Here is a 22801-nt window from a genome sequence, read left to right as displayed (position 1 = left end):
TTGAATAGCGTAAATGTGAATCACGTTGCTTTATTTTTTAATCACATAAATACGCTTCGTGATGTATAATTTTGTAACTGCGTAAACGCGAATAACGATTTTTAGATTTTAAAATTACATGAATACTCAGAATACAACTTAAAATTATAATTCTCATTTATATTATTTGTGATATAGTTATTGTAATTATTCCATTTATTTACTACAACTCACATATTTTATTTTTAAGTAAATTGCAAGATTTTAATAGAAAACAGGAATAATTTAACTATAAAGCAAATTTTTTCTCGAAATATGTTGAAAATATTATGTACTAATTAAATAAAATTTAATTTAATAAAAAGGAGAAGAACAGCGTTATTTTATAGATAAATGGCCCCACAATACATGAAAGTTTGTATAAATAAAATGTTCTGTTCCATTTACAAAAAAAAAAGCTTTACAAGAAACCAGTTTTTTTAATCGAATTCTTATATGAAACAATAGAATTTTAAAGGAAAAAATTATGTCTGTTAAATATATTTATAGTATAAAAAGAGAAATGCTTTGTTTGAATTCAAAACATGCTTGGGATGATCCAAAGACATGCCATCGCATTTTTGATCCTATGTAGAGGGGAGGACTCCCCTGCTAACAAAACGACTTGAGCGCGAAATCGAGCACTTTATGATAGAACAGTTTAATAAGGACCGGTACTGCACATCCTCGTTCCGTTCCCTACTCAGGCTGATCAAAGTAGTCACTCATTCGCTTACTGACCCTCCTCTGGGATGTTTCCAGACCGTCGCCAATAGCCCATTGTGCAGCTCTAGTGCGACGTTAATTAACAACCAACCAACCAACCTTACTGATCGCTGGAGTTCTGATAATATTTATATATTAAAGAAGTTTTTAAAATGATATGTGCACCTTCAATTACCTGAGAAGGAATGCGAGAATCTGATTAGTGAAATTGATTTTTTTGTGAAAAACTCACCAATCAGATACCTCATCTCTACTGGGACTGTAGGTGCGGCAAACGCATTCTGTTAGATTGCTCCTTTTAAAGTGTGATTTAATAAAGGACCATTCTTACTTGATTAAAGTCGCCAACATTATAGTACTGTGAATGAGAACTTGATTGGTTGAATTTGTTCCTCAGGCGCATCAAACTAGTTGGTCATTGTTGTCAGCGATTGGAAGTGTGTGAATCGCATACAGCGACAACGGTCCTTAATTTATGGATCATCTGTGTTCAACGGTCTAAAAATGTATAAGAGACGAAGTTGAAGTCAAATTTAAATGATGCAATATAAAATTATTTAATTTTCTAAGATTTTAGTATTTTTTTTACTGAAACATGGTTGTTTAACTATTTAGTGCCACTATTATCTGTGTCTCAGAAATTAAAACCTTAATTATCTATAACTAGTTTTTGAATTTTCGCCCGTAAAAAGTGCAATGTCTCTAATGGAAAAGAAAGCCGGTTCTGTCTTGGAACCGAAAAAAACTGATTTATATTTTAAGTCTTTTATTGCTGGAGGTTGTATGATTTCCTACTTTAAAACTATTTGAATAAATTGCTTTTAGTTCCAAGCTAAGGTGTTTTTTTTTAAGCTTGTTTTTTCGATAATTTAAATTTTTATCTTTGCAGTTCTGTTGTACGATCTTTTTCATTTTACTAGTTTTAATGAATTTATAAATGCTTTAGGCTATTTAAAATTTTTTTTGTAATTCTATTTGCATTAAGGAATTCGCTACCGGATTCATATGGATACTTCACTATCATTTGTATTCCTCAGTTAAAACGAACTGTATAAATTAACATTGAAATTTATTCAATTTAATTTTATTATTATTGTGTTTTGAATTATTATGATTTGTTCCGATAGCACAGATTTGGTTATGCAGATTGATCTATGGTTTTAATAGGATCAAGTTTAAATATAATAATTTGGTTTCATTTTCACTCCAACTTTCCTCTGAAACATGTTTTTTAACTTTTTGTTAATAAAAGAACTCATTAAATGTTTTCTCCTAAGAAATTTTATGAATAGTTGAAAAAGTTTTTCCTAAGTACTTTGAAATTTTAAATAATTATTTTTTTTGACAAGTTTTTTAAATTTACAATTATATGAGAAATACAAAAAAAATCAATTACAACTTATTTTAGACAAAGTATAACTGAATTACTGTTTAATGATTGTAAAATAGTTATTAGTTTTATCATAAATTGTTAAATAAGAGAATGATATCTTGATCTATTTTATAATATTAACTAAGTGCACTGAAAAATTTTGAATGAAGGGCTAATTGCAACATGCCTCAACATGGTGGTAGCAATAATTCTAATTTTTGTTTGAACCAGTACTTTTTTTAATAAAGAGAAAGAAAATCATTTTGTCGATTTTTTCTAGTTAACAAATTTAACACAAAATAAATTTTAACTTTTTACCCCAGCCTTTATTCATAGTTGTATTGTAATAAAGCTGTAACTGACTTAAAGTAGTTCATTTGTTATTCTTAAACTACTTTTTCTTTTCATTGAATGATGTCTTTAAGAAAGGATGTTCTTAAATTATATGATTTATCTTATTGGATGTGCATATTCAATCTAATCTTTTGTTTATTTATGTTTGAATTTCTTGTTGTGGCTGTTTTAATATTTTTTAACTGTAAGAACAAGTGAAGATCATTGACTGTGAATAATGATGGGCATTTAGTTACTTTTATAATTCAAAGGCAATTTTTATCTGAATTATTCTTTTCTCTCCATTTTTTACTTTTTTAACTTGGACTCTTAAATTTTCCCATTAAGTGTAGTCCCAAAGGAAGTTTTAAATATTCAAACAAAAAAAAAGCATTATTTATTTATTTATTGTGTTTTTTAAAATACATATAGGAAAACTGAGATAAAATGAAAACACTAAATCTCAATTTAAAAACTTTCAGCACGTATTGATTAACTCTTTTAACTAGTTTTAACTCTTTCTGGCCAACTCATTTTAGAAAAATTTGTTTGAAAAACACAGATTTTTTTAAAAAATTCGTGAATACAAATTTCAATGTATAAATTTTAAGTCACTTGAACACAAATTACAAAAGTGGCTTATAAACAGCGCGAGTACAAATTGCGACATTTGATTTAGAATCCTAAAAATACGAAGCACGTTGTGGAAATTTAAATTGTGATGATAGCAATCGCGATGTATGATTTTAATAATATGAATATATTTTTTAAAATGCGTTTGCATTGGTAGGAAAAATGCAAAAAATAAAAAAATTTGGAGGAATCTGAAAAAGACAAGCTTTGAAAGAGAAACTTTTGAACTTGAAGAGGCTGATTATCTTTTTCATTTTTTACTAAAAGTAAAATTTTTCGTGCGTAGATTAATTTTACTAACCAGTAATTTTATTAGTAGTCATTATATACCAGGATTCTTTTGTTCATTAATGTTCCAAATGAATTCGGTACAGCTTTATGTAAATCACTATTCTATTTATTTTTTAGGTGTTGCATGCATGTGTTCAAAAAGTGCTGTTGCTCCCTTAGATCGTATTAAAATATTATTCCAAGCTCACAATCAACACTATAAACATCTAGGTAAGGTACTTTATAATGCTTTTTGAATTTACTAACTGATGTTAAGAAAATATTTTTCTTTTTAATCTACTTGTAAAAATGAAAACACCAATTCAAAGTAAATTTCTATTTTTTTAAAAATTTTGTATGGTTACTTCAATTAAATCATTCACTCTTTAAATCATTCATTGCCATTACACGCACGCACACACACAAAAAAAACCCTTTAACCTATGGATGAAAAGGTTTTACTTTGACTTTTCGAAAATTGTCGTTACTTGTCCTAATATATCATTACCATATCTTTAATCTTGAATTTTATTCAGCATCTCAAATTAAGTAGTTATATTATTTGTTGAGAAAAACTAAATAACCATTAATTAATTTACTTTCTTCTTGAAAATTCCAAATAATTTATTGTTTTAAAATTCACAATATTCTTATTTTATTTTTTCTCAAAATAGACTTGTTGTTAGGTCATAAGAATGTAAATTTTCTTTCACTGATCAAATATCTTTTCTCCTTTTTGCTTTAAAGAAGCTGCACTAGAAGTTAGGCAGAGTGATATGAAACTAAACTCAGCGGCACGATAGCCCTTGCGGGCCAAGGCCTACTGTGCCCATCTCAGTTTTCTTGACCTTGGACTCTGAGGTGCAGGAGCAGATGTTCCGGTCAGGTGGTCAGCCGAACGCGGAACCCCCAGTGTTTAGTTCCCAAGCGTGCTTGGTACTCATTTATCGACCCACTAAAGGGATGAAAGGATGAGTCAGCCTTGCCCGGCCCAAGGATCGAACCAGGGACCTGTGGCACGACAGCGCGAAGCGCTACCGCTCAGCCACCGAGCGTCAAGAGTGATATGAACAATGTTATATTTTTGTTTTAAATATTCTTATTAATTTACAAGGGTTATGTTATAATCTAAAGCTTTTCTTAGTTTTAATGGTGCCTAGAAATTAATGCAAGAGAAAGGTGTTTTAATGAAACTACAGTTGTAGGAAGAAAAAAAAAAGTTGTTAATAGATCTTTCTAGGATAAGTTCTTATAATTCTATTGCTGATGTGTCTTTCTCTTAGATTTAGGATGGTGGTTGGAAATTGCATTTAGAGCTTTATGTTTAAAATATAACCATAATTTTTACAAAAAGGTAGAATAAAATGCAATAGTATGTACAATGAGTGAGTTTAAATTGCAAAAACAGTTCGAAGAATTATTCTGTGCAACGCACAGGAAGATAATCTACCTTTTTTTTTTTTTTTTTTTTTTTTTTTTTTTTTTTTTTTTTTTTTTTTTTTTTTTTNTCTAATGGTTTTTACTTGCTTATTTGGTTTTGGTTTTATTTCTAATATTGGTTTCCTTCTTTTCTCTTTTGCTGAAATTAAAGATAAGTTAGAAGTAAAGGGGTGAAACTGCATGAATATCATTTATACACAATCGAGTCTCTATAATTTAAGATAGACTGGGCTGATCCTACCTCAGAACTTTTGAATACTTGAATTATTAAAAATATAAAATTTAATAAATGTTTAAATGAATGAAAACAAAGCAATTTTTTAATTTCATTAATTGAAAAATATATTTAGAAAAAATATACTTGCATTAGAGGTTCAGGGTACATTTATTATGTTACTGCGATAAGTTATTTGTACTTTAAAATAATTGTCTAACATTTTTAGTTTAAAAACACTGCTCCTTTTTTGCTCAGCAGTATCATGGCAATGTCGAAGTAGCATAATGTTGGTTGGTGTTGTTTGGGGCTGTTACTCCATGCATCACATTGCAGACTATAGAGCAGCTACACCCTCACTGTGGCTCATTTGTTGCATGGAATCTGATGGATTCTCCTATTTATTGTCCTCTGGTCTTGCCGGAACCTCGATTATTTTTAGAATGACAGCATCTGCCAATTCTAACTGTTCATCACTATTTAGCCATTTGCCCACCACTGTTATGTTGGTGTTTTCACAACTTGCAATTTTTTTTATTTAGCTGATAAAGATTATTCACGCATGCTGATTACAGTGGCAAATAGTCTTCATCAATGATGTGATCATTAACTATAATTGCATTTTTCAACATTCAGTGGTAGTAATTGTTGTAAAGCCAGTCGTTGTCATCATTCTACTTGTGTGTGTGTTGATCATTAATTGGAAGCAATAATGATTTTTTTCCTTCACTATCTCGGATATATGGAACAATTAATGCTCAAACTATCAAGACTCTACTGAATCTACTTTGTTTACATATGAAGAAATAAATTATGTTTAAGTGGTAGTGATATTCATGCAGCATATTATTGCATGTATTTTGAAAATATATTTTTATATAATTTTTATTATTTTATATCAGTTATTAATTCATCACTATCTTTTAATGAAAAATCTTGTTCTTTTTGTACACACCTGACATACATAATCTTAATCTTTTTATTCATAATTCTTGATAAACAAATGAATTTTTATAACAGGATGTGTAGCATTTTTAAAAAGTGCTTAAAGATGCTTATTTTCGTTTTTTTAAGCCCTTAAAAGTGTTTTTTTCATTGAGTGTTTTTAAAAAGTGCTTTGTTTTCCCTTTTTCGAAATGAGATTTTTCCTTTACTATGCTGATTTTTACTTCGAATTATGCAAAAGACACAGTTTGCATTGTTCTATCTAATCTATTTTGGCATATTGTCAATCGTAGCGTATAAAAACGCCATTCATTTTACATGATTCAAAATTTAAGGATTTTTGACAATTGTCAAAAACAATATTTTTGATATGACGGTTAAAACAAGATAAAGCCGTCAACTGTCAAAAACTTTCCAACCCTGCCTAGTTATGATATTTTTTAAAGTGCTTAAAAATATTTTTTGAGTGCTTGAAAAGAGCTTAAAGGGTGCTTATTTTTTGTTAAATAATTTGGCTACGCAAATCTTTTTAAAGAGTTTATTTGGTTGATCATTTTCTATTTTTATGACTAATTACAAGTTATTTTGAAAACATCATGATCAGTTTCTTTAGTATTACATCATATAGTGTACAATTTATAGTATAATTAAGAATTTCTATTGGTGACATTTTATATTTTCTTTATTAACAAAATTTTTTTTAGGTGATCAAAAACACGTTTGGACCATCTCATGCTTCAAAATTTTTTGCTGGTTCGGCAGCTGGTAATTATTTTTTATCTTAACTTTATTTACTTTAAATGAAATTATTATGGTATTTTATAATGGTTTTTCTTCTCTTTTATGGATAATTGTTTTCTTTAATATCTATTTTTGTTTTTATGGAAATTAAATATTTTGCTTTTTTCGAAAGTATATTATTTAAAAAATGTATGTAAAAGCCATCAATGCTATATAACGGATACTAAATTCTGGAATTAGCACTTGTTTTTAATGTAATTTAAGGCATTATATGATGAATTATCGCTCTAATAAATTCTGAAACTAACACTTGTTTCCAATGTAAATGTCACAAAACAAACATTTTTTCAATTTTCTTAAAGGCTATCTAATGAACTTGAAATTTCATCAAGTTGCATTTCATTTTCATGTGAACTACCCTCAAGGTTGTGATGGCTTTATTTAAATTTGATGTTGTAATTTTTTAATATAATGAGCCAAAATTCTTGTGAAGTACATGAGCCAAAATTCTTCATCACAACATTTAAATTTTTTCTCCGCTCTAGTTCCCACAATCACTACAATCCTTAAAATTGATTATTGATATAAATATTATGTTTTTGGAACTTTTGAATTTAGTTATCAAACATTTCTGCTCTTGTGTCTTTTTGTTTATTTATTATTACTTTTTTAAGTATCAGAAAAAAGATTGTTGTGGTCTAATTCTTCATCAGTCAACAAATATACAAGATCCATATTAAGTGACAGAGATTTATTCAAAATATTTCTTAAAAATATTTCTTCTGTCAATGATTAGGGGAAATTGATTATATTTTAATTTAAAGAAGTAATATAATTATTCTCTGTAACTGATAAATATGCAACCATTTTACCTATTGCTAGTATTGATAGACTAATTTTCTTTCTTTCTATTGATAATATTTTGATTTTATTTATAAAAAGGACTATTAGGCTCTTGTCGGTAATTTATTTGATATATTTTTTAAATAATATTTTTTCTTTAACTATTAGAAGAGATTGAATAAAACTTTTATGCAAGTTAATGAATTAAAATTATATTATATGCTTAATATTGCCAACTTGGATGGTTATTGAAATACTTTTTTCTTGGTAAGGGCATTATTTATATTTAAATGTATAAATCCTAATTTGAAAAGGTAAATCTTATTTTATTTCTCTTGCAATAACAATTCCATAATCCAATATATATATGTTAGATATGGTGAATCAGTTTTAATTTTGGAACATTCATATCCCAGAACATTCATAACCCAGAACATTCATAACCCATTCATTCCCATTATTATTATGCTACCTCTTTGTAAAAGCTTTCACAATGATCATGCAAGTTGCCAACTATGCTTTATAAATATTTGTATAAATGATAGCATATTTCCATTTTAAGAATTTAATTATTATTTGTTTTACATTAGTAATATAACAGCTCTGTTCTGTTTTTACTGTACTGTAATAGCTTTCATTTCTATCTTAACTGCTTATTAATTATTTTTCTTTAGAAAAATTTTATAATAAATTTTGTACTGTTGTAAATATGTGTTAAAATATTTATTTTGTGTCTGCATGATGCTTTTTAGAGAATTTCCCAAATTTATTTCTTTTGCAATTTTCCAGAATAAAACTTCAAACATTCTCCTTTCTTAGGTATTGTAATATGTAATGTCTAATGTAATATTTTAAGATAGGAACTGAAAAACGTAGGATTATAACATATTTGCTGAAAACTTCAAATTCTTTCCATCTTAAGGGCTTAAGTGACATCACCCTGATTATTATGAACTGAAAAATATATTAGATTAAAATCTTTTTATTTATTTGCTGAAAGCCTTGTCCTGGAGTCTTATGTAATATTTCAATATCCCCTACTGTTGTAAATGGAAAAATACAGACCACGAAATTTTAATTAGCTTGCTGAAAACTGTAAGCATTTTTTGTACTAAAAGGTTTTGTGGAATTTAGCATTAAAAGGAAATGGTAATTGTAATTTCTTTTTTATGCTATATTTCAAAGATTTTTTTTAAAAATAAAATAATAATTGAAGATTTTCTTTAACAGCATAACATTTGAAATAATGTTTTTGTTGTTCTGTTGTAGAATGAGTTAATTAAAATTGTTAGAGCAGTTTATGGAAAAACACGTTAAATGGACAAATTAACTAATCAAACAATAATAAATATAAAAAAAGCATGTAATTTTTAAGAAATGTTTTCTAATTCTAATCAAAATCCTCCATACATTTTGTTTTCAAAATTAAATGTTAAGCTAACTCTAGTTTTAAGATAAGTAAGTTAAGTATGTTAAGACAATTGAAAATATAATGATGTACTCGATTCTCAGCGTTATTACAGTGCCATTATAAAATCATTGATTTCATTATGGCATTGTAATAGCGCTGAGAATCGAGTGAATAAAAAAGTAATCATTCATATTTGCCGTCTGAATTTCACATGTGAAAATAATATTGTATTGAAAAAACAGGTGTTTAAAAAAAATATGCTAATCCGCATGTTTAACTATTTAGTAACTGATCCATAAGTAGTAACTATCTAATAATAAATTTTAAGGCTGTACAAAGTAATCTAATTTAGTAGTGACATTTTATACCATTTTCCTTGATTGAATTTTTAACTTAGTAAGCCAGTCTTTTTTTTTTCTTCCTGGCCGTAAACTTTTGTTGAAGCTTCTGTCACCATTTTTACCTTTTTTCTATGTGTATTCTGGGTGTGGCAAGGAAAATGCCGTATGTGAAATTTCAAATTCTTTATTGGTAAATCTTTCCAGGGGCTAAGTGTGCAATAATCGGTGACTGGGTTATCAAACAGTTACTCCTGTCTAAAATGTCAGTGTAATCCTCAGCTGTGCAATTCAAGATAGGGATAAAGTTGGTGTAAATCTCTTTTGTCTTGTTTGTTGATTCTCTGCTTTATAGAATTCTCTTGAAATCTACTGTTTTGATGTGTTTTTAGTTGTCATTTGAAATACATGGCAGTATGTTTCGATCTTGATGACTAATTTTGAAGCTTTGGACAGGTACCTCGAAGAATTAATAAGGTGCCACAAATAGTTGGCTCCTTGAGTGCAATTTGTTCTGGTCTTTGCTACGAATCATGCAACAGAGTATATTTTTGTTACACATTCTGCAAGCATTTGCATGTTCCTTGAAATTGCTGAGTATTCCATGAGGAAATTTACAGAATTTCAATCTAAATATTCCATTTTTTAAGAAAAATAATTTGTAGTAGATTTAAAATCAATTGTTCATATAAGACACGTTTGATTGTTGCATTTCCTTGCCATATTCCTATTATCCTTTCTATAACAAGAGTTGCTATTTCAGTAAATGTAGTAAAAATTCCCTGCACTTGAGTTAAGCTTTTCTTTAACATGAAGAAATCATAATACAATACGTAAGGAAACCTTCTGATATATTGTTCTTGTAATATTGTGTTGAAAATATTAGTATTCTTAAAACCATAGTGATAGCTTTCAATAAAAAAAACCAACGAGTATCTGAACTGATAATGGAATTTTCGTAAATTGAATCCCTCAAAAAAAGTTTACTTAAATACTTATTCTGAAGTTGGGTAACATAGTATTCTTTTAAAAATATCAAAGCTTTTGAAAACCATGTTGAAATTCTTAGAATATTTGCATAAAAAATTATTGAAGTGTTGAATTGATTTAAAAAAAAAAACTTAAGCTAACCGAGCGTGTTTTTTTTATATTATTTTTTAATGTCTGTTTTGTAACAGTGTCAAAAATTGCAACTGGAAATTTTTTTTATAGCGCTTTTTGCTGTAATTGTCACTGATTGGCGATGGCTAATCTAGAGTGTTAGGTAATACCAAAACATACACAATATCAACATATTACTAAATGTTTCATAAATAAATCTCTCAGTTCTCCTCTAGGAGATTATAGTGTTTGGATTTGCTGTTGTTTATCAATTATTGTTACCTTGTGTAGTCTAGTGGCACCTGTAAATTTATTTTGAAAGTAATGAAATAGTCAGCAAATCATTATTAAGTCAGTGATGAAGAATTTAATAACTTAAAAAGTTACAATAAATAATATATTTTAGGTCTTTTAAATCCTCTTTTATGAAGATTTCAAAAGTCAAAGAATTTGATTCTTGCAAAAACGTCAAGAAATTTTTTTCGTTAAAGTCCTGCAAAAAGTCTGGAAAAAACAGCTAGTTTCAGAATTAGTGATAGCAATAAGTAGCCATTGAGGTTTAAAGCAAGGAATTATAATATCTGTAACAAATGTTACTTTTAAAAACTTCACTACGAGATTAATATTACTCTATGTTACATCAAGTTTATAGGTATAGGAAATAACTGTTTAAGTATTTCTTGTATTAAATTTTTCCCCGTATTAAATATTGAAAAAAAACAACCCTTTTTTCTAATAAACATGACCGGTTTGAATAAAAATAGGATTTACCTATAGCTTCGTTGAAATGATATAGGAAAGTCAGTGAATTTCCTTTGTGAATATTTATTGGAAATATGTTTAACTTTTAAATTTTATTTAAAAAATAATTTAACAGGTTTCATATAATTCTTAATTAAATTTATTTTATTTGTTTTATAGGGGTAACTGCTTCAATAATGACTTATCCATTAGATGTTGTGAGAGCACGTTTGGCATTTCAAGTTACTGGTGAACATGTATATTCTGGAATTTGCAATACACTTAGTTTAATGTTTAGAAGAGTAAGCGCATCCACATTTAATTTCTTTTTCAATTCATAAAATCTATGCTTTATTATTAATTGCTCATAAGAGACTACTTTATGATTTAATGCAAGTTAAAAATATATTTATAATTCTGTTTATTTCTTGTTATTATTCAGGAAGGAGGTATCTCTGCTCTTTATAAAGGCTTGTCACCTACAATTCTTGCCAAGATTCCATCAGCAGGTAACTATCTTGTTAGTGTGATACACTACGGTTACGAATAAATATTTTTTGTCTGTTGTTTGGTTCTAATGCCACTTGCCACACGGGCAAGCCTGCTTGGTGAAACCGAGCAAATGTAAGGCAGAGTGTGCGATTCTTCTTTTTCAGTGGCGCCATCTATGGCCAAGAATTCGACTTCGCCACATCATACGTCATACCTGTTTATAAGGCGAACCCATTCATACATCCATTCATTAATCCAAAGATCGTAATTTTGACATGAATCATAGAACGATCGATCTCCAGTCCAGTACCCCCAGTTGTTTGTGGCGTTAATTGTGTTGCTCAACTAATATTATTAATTGACTTCCTAATTTTATTTGTATTTATTATTTTTGTTTACACCTCTTTCGATAAACGTGGTCTATCGCAAGGTTACAGAGTTATTTGAATGCATTGAACTCTGTCTTTTTACATCATATATTTTAGTATATTTTTAAATTAAGTAGTTTATATAGTTATAGTAGTTTAGCTTTTGTTAAAATATATTTGCTTTGATTTTATATTAATCTCATGGAAGTTAAATCGAGCTGTCACTTGTACTTCTGTGCTAGTTGCTGATTTCTGTAGTTATTATTATCTTTCATCCATCAGCATCTTATCTTTATGAGTTACTTTGATGTATGCTGTGTTACTTATGCACTGTTTGGTATCTATCATTAAAGTAATGTTTAAATCATTGTAAGAGGTTTTGATTTATATAAAAACACCAGCCTTTTGGAAGTGGAACCTTGTATTCTCATCCTAGTCAATTTGTTCTCCTCTTGCTTTATTTTCATGTTTTTTGATAAAATTTTTGGCAAGTTAATGAAAGCATGTATGGTAGATTCATCACACTATAGTAAAAATAAATTAACTTTTTCTATATATATAATCAATAAATGAGAATCGTTTTATATTCATTAAAATGTTTTGTACTGATAGCATTGAAAACTCTTAACTATATTAAATTCATTATTTCCAAATCATAAAATGATTTTGTGAAAGTCTAAATATATTATGAGAAATAAGATTTAAATATTCATCTGTTTGGTTTTCACGATACAATTTTACCATTTGGGTCTTAGTCAGTATAAATATTTGTCTATCCACAACAGATTTGTTAATGTACTAGTGAGTAACTTTATGGCCACAGATCAATTTAATTTGAAAATTCTTTTCATCGATTTTGGCTTAAATAAGGTTTCTATGAAATAAGAGGAAATCTGGTTAAACTGTTACTTTTAATTTGCGGCTTAAAATATTTAACCTGTTATTTTAAATGAAAAAAAAACTGGTCTTTTACAACCTTGGTAAATATTAACTTTCCAAAATTTAATGCAAATTATAAAAATGAAGCAATTAATGTTGTGGTATCTTAAATAAAGATATAACAAAACTATGTTCTAGCATATCATTCTGAAAAAATTATAAATATTATTAATGTTTATCTATACATATGTAGAAAATTTATTTTTGTTTATAATTTGAAAATTAATTATTATAAAAGTTAACTTAGATTAACTTATTAGTTGACATAGTTCACTTAGTCGATGCAGAATAGTTAACTTTTTATAATTCTTTTACTTTAATGAATATTTACTGTATTTTCTAAGTCAACTTTTTAACCTAATTTTTAATCGATTTAGGTCTCTCTTTCTATGTGTTTGAGCGTAGCAAGGCTTTATTATTGGAATATAGGCCAGAATTATGTGGTCGATCTCATTCAAGTAGCAGTGGAGGCATAGTTCTAACATTACCTGCTAAATTATTTTGTGGTGGCCTTGCAGGCGGTATTGCACAAACTGTATCGTAAGTATTATATAGATATTATTTTCACCCTTCTCTGTGCAAGTTGTGTTACTGTTGTATATAAGAATTTTTTCCTTTCCTATTTTTAAATTGGTGTGTTTGCGATGATTAAGTAAATATAATTCATTGTCTAAATTAATTTCTTAAAATGTTTTTCATATTCTTTTTTCAGCACAGTCAGAACCTAATTTAGCAAATTTTATATGGACCCTAGATTTTGTTCTTTAAATCTTCATTTGAAGTATTAATGTTTAGCAACTAAAAAATTCTTTACTTGCCTAATGGGACAGCTCTAAGCACCTGCATGTTTAGAAATTGTATATTTTTATTCAGATGTCCAAAATGTAGAATTTTGTGGATGCTTATGAATTTTTTATCCACATTGTTTTTTGCTTTGGTGCATGTTGCACAAAATATACCCTATGCTCTTTTTTTTGCTTGTAATTGTACTTGAGTGTCTGTAAATTCTGCTTTCTGAAGAGTTTTTCAGGATACATTTTTCAATTGTATCCTGAAAAACTCTGGTCCCAAAATTGTCTCATAAAATTTATAAAGCATTGGAAATGTTTGCTTTGTTTTTTTACTTCTGTATTTTTTCTAAAAATGTTATAAATTTTCTTATCAATAACTTTCTGTGATTAATTTTTCCATAGTGCTCCATAGTAATAGTTTTTCCATCTGGTGACTGTAGCACACTTGCACTATTAGCAAGAAAAAACTTATTTTTGACACTTTTTAAATTGTAAATTGAATAATAAATAGCTCATGAATAGATAGATTTTGTCACTTTTCTATAGTCATCAACTCATATAAATTTTGTTAAAAAGTCTGAAGTTTTTAAATATTTGTTTTTTAAAAAAAAATAACAAATATTTTCTCATTTTTGAAATAATTTGTGGATTTAATGTTCATTTATATCTTAAATATAAGTTTTTGCCTTCATTGTAATCAGAGCATGAGGAAATATCTCTAAATCTTAAAATTTGTATTTAGAGCTAGCTTTCTTTTATCACTTTTACAGAATGTTGGTTTGCCATGTAAAAAAATAGATAAAAAGAAAAAAAAGCATTTTATTGAATGCAAAAATAGTTAAGAATTAAAAGCCATAAATTTATGCTTGGAAGAAATCTTTCCATTTACATTTGTATTTACATTTGTATTTCCTATTGACTGTGTGACATTACTATTTTTTATGCAAGATACAACCATTTGATTTATGCTATTAAAATTTAATACAATGTATGCTATTAAAATTTAATACAAAATTTAATACAATGTATGCTATTAAAATTTAATACAATCTACCTTATGTTATTTTTTATATTATTGATTCTTTGATTTCCAATATTTCGGAAAAATAAGAGTAAAATTTTTTTTTCTCCACAGATTCAAAATCAAATATTTACTATCAGACCCCTATTTAATATTTTCTTTTTTTCTGATTAAAATGATGGCAAAACTCCTAATAAAAAAAATTTAATTTGTGTTGAAAGAATACTTAATAATTCAATTTCAATAATTCTTAATTACATTCTTAATAATTCCCATTTCATCCAGATGTAGTTAGTTTATTATTTATGTTTCTGCAGTCACAGTTTCCCTGAGCTGTGGCTAATTAGTTTATTAATTTGCCACAAACAATTCTTAGCACTTTTTTTTAATAAAATATTTTTTATAGTTGTAAAATTTATTGTTGCTACTAATTTGGTTAGTACATCCCTGATTTATGACTAATTAGTCTATTAATTTCAGACAAAATGTTATGCTTCTGTGCACAATTTTTTATAGCTTTTTTTATAATATATTTTTAATAGATTTAAAATTTACTGTTGCTACTAATTTGGTTGCTGAAGTTATTGTATCTCGGAATTATGACTAAATTAGTTTGACTCAAAATATTACCCTTCTGTACACAAACATTTCTTAATTTTTAGCTGTACACAGTTTTCAGAATATGCTTTTATAAAAAAAAAAAAATGCATATGTTTTTATAGCTACCCACTGGATGTTGCTCGCAGAAAAATGCAGTTAGGCACAATGACAGCTGAAACTCAAAAATTTGGGTGAGTTAATTCTTTTTTTTTTTTACTCATGTGTATTATAAAATAGATATTTTTTTCTGTAAATTTTAGTATTAAATTAATTTCAAGATGATGCTTTTGAAGAAAATTGTAGTCAGAACTTGTGATCTTCACCTAATTGAATTTTTATTCTTTTGAATTCTAGCATATGATGAATCCTATGGCTGACTTTTTTCGAGCTATCTGCGACAAAACTCTATACCACTATCTTTCTGATACAAGATACTTTTAATAATAATGAACATATATGTTACTAATTTAAAATAACAAGAGCTCTGTGTTAATAAAATATATGTACAGTCAAACCCCGCTATAGTGAATCTTCAAGGGACCGAAATTTAGGTTCACTCTAACCGGGAGTTCACTATATCCGTTACGCAGGCAATTTCACTAATGGTTCCCAAACTCCTCCCTTTTATTACATTATATTCATATAAATGACTGAAAAATATTATGTAGTTGCAAAAAATGTGTTATTTTTCATCACTCTTCGTCTTGCGTACAAATAAAAATTAGCTGATGAGCAATCCTCAACATCAGATATGGAAACACTTCCCGACTCTCAGATAATTTTTCCTGAATTTCTGTTATTCTGCTTTTTAAACCTGTCTAATCTGCCATTTGAGCACATAAAAGTAGTTTCTATAGATGGTTTTAAGAATCGGTATATGTATTTATTTTGAAGTAGAAATTTAAAAATTATTACAAAGAAAATGGGGGGGAATCAGTCGAAGACAGAAAAAATTTCATTATATCCAACTTCCTCACTTTTTTGGTTCACTATATCCACTAAAAATAACATTATACGTGTGTAGCAAGGCACGGGACCGAGCATTTTGTTCACTATATCCGGGAGTTCACTATAGCGGGGTTTGACTGTATATATGTAATTTTCTTTAATTGAACTTGTAATAATTTTTTAGTCCAACATTACAGGTGATATTCTCGTATTTTGTTGGAGGGGGGAGCACACAAATTATTTCCTTCTTCCCATTTTGTAAATAATCATCACAATAAAAAAAAATTAAAAATCATGAAATAGTAATTGGTGAAAAAAGATTGATGACAAAATGTCTCGAATCAGACTTCTCAAATGCGTGTTTTGTTTTGAGATAAGGTTGTTGTAATAAATAATATTGTATAGCAAATATCGAATTTAAAAACTATGAAGAAATCAATAGCGATAACTGCCAAAAATTCGATGGAATTTTGTTTTAAAAAGTAATTACTCAAATGCATGATTTGAATTTTCCGTATTGTTTGAAATGTATCTGGATATTTAAAATCCGCGAGAAAATTGATAACTGCTGAAAATATAATCAAACATTACTTCAATTTATGATAATATTGGCGCATTATCTAAATGCATGATTCAAATATTTTGCGTAAATTTCTGTAGGAAAGAAAAGTACATTTTTTTTACTTTTCAAAAGTAAAAATTCTTTCTGCGAGCACTCTGTATTGTTCTGCGATTATGCCGCCCTGTCATTGCGATTCTGACACAGGGTTTATGAATACTACCTGTTTATGCAGAATGAGTTGCACACATGCAATTAAGCATAATATTAAGTTCTAATTACATCTTTTAAATTAATTTACAAATTAATTTACTTCTTGATAGTGCATATCTGTAGCTAAATGCATAAAACATTCTATGCCCATTTATAGTTATGTTATGTAATCAGTTTGAAAGAGACTTCAAATTTATCACAGTAAAATTACAATGTTAATTCTGTAATTTTAGTTTATCTAGATTTTTTTTTCAGTCAATAAGCACTATTATTATAAGAAAACATAATTTTAATGTTTTCGACAATGACTCATATTAGCATAAATCAGGAGAAGTGCCTTATTTCAAGATTTTGTGTAAAGAAGTATAATTATTTGGGATGCTTTTTTGAAATCAAAAGAACCCTCTACCTCATGCGTATATAAAAAAAAATCATTTTTAGAATATTTTAAATTATTAAAAAAAGGGAAAATTGATAACTTCTTTAGATCATTTTGTTAAGAAAATATATATATTATACAAATTGATCATTTAATCTCATAATCTACTCTAAGCTTTTAGAATAGGCTTATTAGTTCAGTGATTATTTTAGAAAATTTTTCACTACCAATACATTAAGAAAATTGAGACTTAATATATTTAAAATATCTACTATGTTAAAATTATTGAATCAATTTTTGTTACATCCAAATTTTTTTTTTTAAAAAGTGATAAATGCACGATATTGATTAAATTAAATTGTGTTTCTACAAATCTGAATATGTAATAAAATCCATACTCGCAGTCATATTTCATTAAAATGTAAAATATTGTGTTCTTTAAATGAAATAAAAAATGTGAAAAAAACATCATTTCTGAAGCCAACCATCTTTTAAACATTCACAATTTCAGATTTTTTTTATATTATCTATTTGAAACTCTATCTGAAGCCACTTGTTATGGAATTTCTTTTATTCTCAAATGAGAATAGAAAAATCACAAGCATTTCTCTCCCGTTCAATGCATGAAAAGGATATATTTAAAATAAAATTCTGAAAAAAAAGGCCAAAAATTTTTATTTTTCCAAATTAAAAATCTTTCTGCAAGAACTCTATGGCATTCTACAACAATGTCAATTCAACCACAGAGACAAAACTTATTTTGTCAATAGTTGGTCAATTAGCATTTTTTTATTTAGTCGGGACTATGACATAGCAACTATGAGGAATAGAACTTAGAAAAGCTTATTGTATCTAAAAATGTATGACTCTGTGTGGCATTGCTATCAAGATGCATTTAAAAAGCAAGAAAAATAATTCTTTGTTATTCTTTCTAAATCTTTATTTGAGGTAGGAAGGTTTAAATTATACATTTTAAGGGATAAAATGAGTATTATTACAATGCATGTCTCCCAAATTTTACGTTCTTTAAAGAAGCGTCTTTCTAATGGTAATGAAATGTCAATTAAAATGTAAGCAGACATTGAGCAGTATTTTCTACACAATAAGATCGCTACTAGGCCTGATATAAGTGCGTTTGAAATACTTAAATGTAGTGATAGTTAAAATCAGTCTAAATTTCTTTTTTTAAACAAAAATCAAGTATAAATGTAGAAATTTCACGATCACATTAAATATAAAAATAAAATACTTCATTAAATATAAAAGAGTGAACAGGTACTTAATGTATTGCATAAATAGTACACTCACAAAATTGTAAGTGAATATTTAAGTCTATTAAGTTAAATGAAAATAGTTTATAATATGTATATTTATATTATGTATGCTTATAATATGTATATCATGGTTGGCACCTACCATGATATGTGCCAGACATATTATCTGGAAGTAAATAATAAATAAGAACAATCAGTTTAATGCTGGGAAGAAGAAGATTGAGGTTGTAAGAGTGTATCATTCTTTAATCCCATACCTACTTCCTATTATCATCGGAAAATATATGTTGGCTATGTCATCATTTTTGGTTTAAAAGTTAATGTTTAATTAAATGCTCTTAATAGTCAGTTATGTGCAATTACCGCACATCAAAATTATGTGATCATAATGAGCATACAACTGTTTATAATTTATTTACTATAGTTTACATATTAGACACATTATAATGTGTATTTATCATTAGAAAATATTTTTAATTACTTTTGTAGATAAATACTTTGTTTATTTTCAGTTCTTATGAAGCTTTGATTAAAGTTTCTAAATTTTTCTGTTTTTTAAGCTTTAGTATTTTTTTAAAGATTTCTTTACCTATTTTCAAAGCTAATTTTATAATTTATTCTATGCTTAAAATGCATCAATCAAATGTCCATTGCAGCAAATTAAGCATCAAATTGTTATATTTTAAAATATTTTCTTTCACTGAAGGAAATACACAATATTTTCTTTATTTAAGACTAAGTTACTCAAAATTTTCAGTTCATATTTTGTTTTAAAAGTAAAAATCTAAATTAAAAATACCTCATTAATATTTTTAATGTTCTTAAAATATTTATTGATAGTTTGCATATGATAACAGAAAGTCCTGAATTTGTGTTTCATTACTGGTTAGTGAGTGCAAAAATATGAAGAAAATAGTCACTTGTATCATAGTTGGTGGTGCCCTCTCTTGTAGAGGAATATCAATAGAGCTGGCAGCTTTAACTGAGTAACTTCTATTTTTGAAAAGATTCTTTTGTTTCTAATTTCCTCCATGTTTGTAACTATTTATTTTTTGTAGCTTTAATAATATATTGGTGATATTGAAAATAATGTATTTTTAATAATAATTTAGAATAAGGGCTGTTATATATAAATTTTTATGTCCATTTAGGGGCAATTTATATAAATTGAAATGCTTTTACTTTTCTGAGATATGCTGTCTAATTCTATTTAAATAATGTAAATCTAATATGTAAATTAAATTATGAAATATGTATAAATTTTTGTGCATTTTTTTATATTTAAAACAAGAGTTTGATTTAGAAGCTAATTTTTCAGTATATTTCTTGTATAATGCGAGGAAAAAAACCTTGTCACCTGGAGTAACTTCTGATCTAATGAACAGATCTTTGAGTTAAAGGACTTAATCTTATTGGTCCTAATGAGTTACTTTAAATATGCTAATTAATTAGTGCAGGGAATAATTTAAGTTAAGGAAATCAGACACAAAAATGTACTTTCTGTGAATAAACAATTTTTTCCCCGACAAAGTTAGATTTGTTACCCTCAGAATATAAGGGATTCCCGCAATCTGATTAACATGGTTTTAATAGTTTGGTCAGGAGACCAGTCTGAAGTTTATACCACTCTTAATGTTAATTTTGTGTTTTGTATCCTAATTGAAATTTTTTTTAAGTAAATCAAAAAATGCTTGCACTTAACTGTAACATTCATTTATCCTAAGATATTTCCTTGCAAGAAATGATTTTAAATAATTGTAATTTTTTATTATTTTATTTTATAATTATCTAAAACATTTTAAATTGTTAGGAACAAAAAAGTTTTACATCATTTTAAAGAACGTAATTTTTTATGTCAATCGATAAAATTTAAATGAAAACTGTCGTATAGTTCTTGAAAAATCAAATTTTAAATACGTAACTTCATTAGAATGAGGTATTATTTTTTTTTACAATTTTTAATTTTTTCACTATTATTAAATAAAATAATAATAAATGGTTATTAAAAATAAATTTTTTTATAGAATTATCTCGCATAAAGGAATTTTAGAAAAATTTCGATAAGTTTTGAAAGTTTGATGGGGAAATGTGGCAAAAGTTAAATTAACATTAAGGAGCCCAAAGTTTGGACTGTTCTCCTGAACAAACTATTTGAACCATATTTCCAAGATTGCAGCTACCCCATACTTTTAAGGGTTAGAAATCCAAATCCATCAACGAAAAAAAAAATTATGTTTTCAGAAAAAAAAAATTTTCATGTCTCATTTTGTGTTTCTGATTTTTAATTTAAAACATCTTCTGCACTATTTAATTAGCATAGTTAAGGTCACTCCCTTGAACCATTAAGACTAATTCCTAGGTTATGGAGATGCAATCATTGGATAAAAAATTAATCAAGATATTATTATTATTATTATTATTTTAATAATTTCTGCAATACTTTTTAAATATACATCATAATTAGCATGATAGGGTTAAATTAAAAGCTTAACTTTTTTATTACTGAAAATCAATAACTCGACTCAAATAAATCCATACCTTTAATATTTTGTAATAGTTATACAACTGTCCTTTATACATTTATAGTTCTCGAAAAAATTTTCTTTTTATGTTAACAATAGCCGAAAGAAGCGTAATATAACAAGGTATGTTAAAAAATTTTTTTTTTTCAACCTGATCAAAAACTAGTGCCAGGAAAAATAAAATAAAAAACTTTCATTTAAATTTCTCTGGTTAGTTATATCAGCACTTTTGATACATTTAACCAACCCATATATTAATTTATGTTCACAACATTATTAAATGTAATTTAACAATTAAAATTATCTTTCTTAATTTTCATTAAGATTTCCTATTCTTAATTTCTATCTTCTTGCTTTCATACTGCATTATAATATTATATTTTTAACTTTCTTCTTTAATATTGATTTTCTCCAGGTCTTGGTGAAACATCGATTCTCTCTTAAAAAAGAGATAGTACAGCAAATTTAACTTTTAGGGGAATGACGATCAACTATTTACAAGTTTGATTATCAAATTTTGATTACCAATCAATGAATATTATCAAAATAAAGTTCTACAATCAATATATATTTTGTATTAAAACTATCTTATTACTTTCCAATTACAACCATATTGTATTTTTAACTTTCTTCTTAAATCTTGATTTCTTCTATTTTCTGCAAAAGAAGTCTTAAACATTGGTATTTACAAAAAAAAAAAAAAAAAAAAAAAAAAAAAAAAAAAAAAAAAAAAAAAATTNAAAAAAAAAAAAGAAGAAGAAAAATGGTATACAAATTCATTTTTTTAGGGAAATGACAATTAACTACTTTCAAGGTAGATAATTAAATCTGATCATCAATGAATTTAGATTATCAAATGTAGTTAAATGTTCAAACTTTATTTTGTGTCATTACTTTCTTATTGCTTTTCTATTACAACCTTATTATATTGTTAACTTTCTTCTTTTATCTCAATTTTCTGCAGGAGAGGACTTGTTGAGATATTGGTACTTACATACAAAAAAGATGGCATAGCAAATGGACTTTTTAGGGGAATGACCATTAACTACTTACGAGTTGTCCCAATGATGGCTGTATCATTATCCACATATGAATTAGGGAAACAAATATTTGGATTAGACACTGGTATTGACTCTTGATCTGGTAAAAAAGAGAGAGAAGCTTCTTTGTATATTATCATTGGAAGCCTGCGAAACTCCAAGTATTGCATGTATTTTTGCCATAAAAACTGTGATGAAATCGGTGCTTGCAGTTATTTTTACTAGTCAAAATTAATGAATGTGTATATGCTATGTATAGTATTTCTTGTGCATTTGTTCATTTGTAGGATTTAAAGTTATCATTTTTTGATTCTATTAGATTTTTAAAGTTATATTTATTTTGTTTTCATTTTGTTATTAAAGATTGCATTTTTAAAGTTTTTTCACTTCTTTAGATCAAAAACTTACATATACACATGTGTTTTAGCAATTTACTGACTTGTAATTTTGATTAAAAACTAAATAAGTATTCTACCGATTGGCCATTTAGATAACAAATGTTTTATCTTATAATCCAGTTTAATTTTGC

The 22801-nt window shown here is 27.0% G+C and overlaps 1 protein-coding gene across 1 annotated transcript; it reads left to right on the top strand.

Moving 5' to 3' along the window:
- Positions 1-1236: 1236 nt before the first annotated feature.
- Positions 1237-22371, top strand: LOC107449765 (solute carrier family 25 member 16). The gene is made up of 9 exons (XM_071186899.1): positions 1237-1522; positions 3491-3583; positions 5268-5515; positions 6656-6716; positions 11307-11428; positions 11569-11635; positions 13303-13465; positions 15460-15528; positions 22197-22371. Exons 1-9 carry the CDS (start codon positions 1441-1443, stop codon positions 22369-22371), a joined length of 1080 nt encoding a protein of 359 aa, XP_071043000.1. The 5' UTR covers positions 1237-1440.
- The last annotated feature ends 430 nt before the right edge of the window (positions 22372-22801 follow it).

The sequence above is a fragment of the Parasteatoda tepidariorum genome, chromosome 10 (assembly GCF_043381705.1).
Source record: "Parasteatoda tepidariorum isolate YZ-2023 chromosome 10, CAS_Ptep_4.0, whole genome shotgun sequence".
NCBI lineage: Eukaryota > Metazoa > Arthropoda > Arachnida > Araneae > Theridiidae > Parasteatoda > Parasteatoda tepidariorum.
The sequence above is the reverse complement of the archived record's forward strand: the minus strand, read 5'-3'. Positions and strand labels throughout refer to the sequence as shown.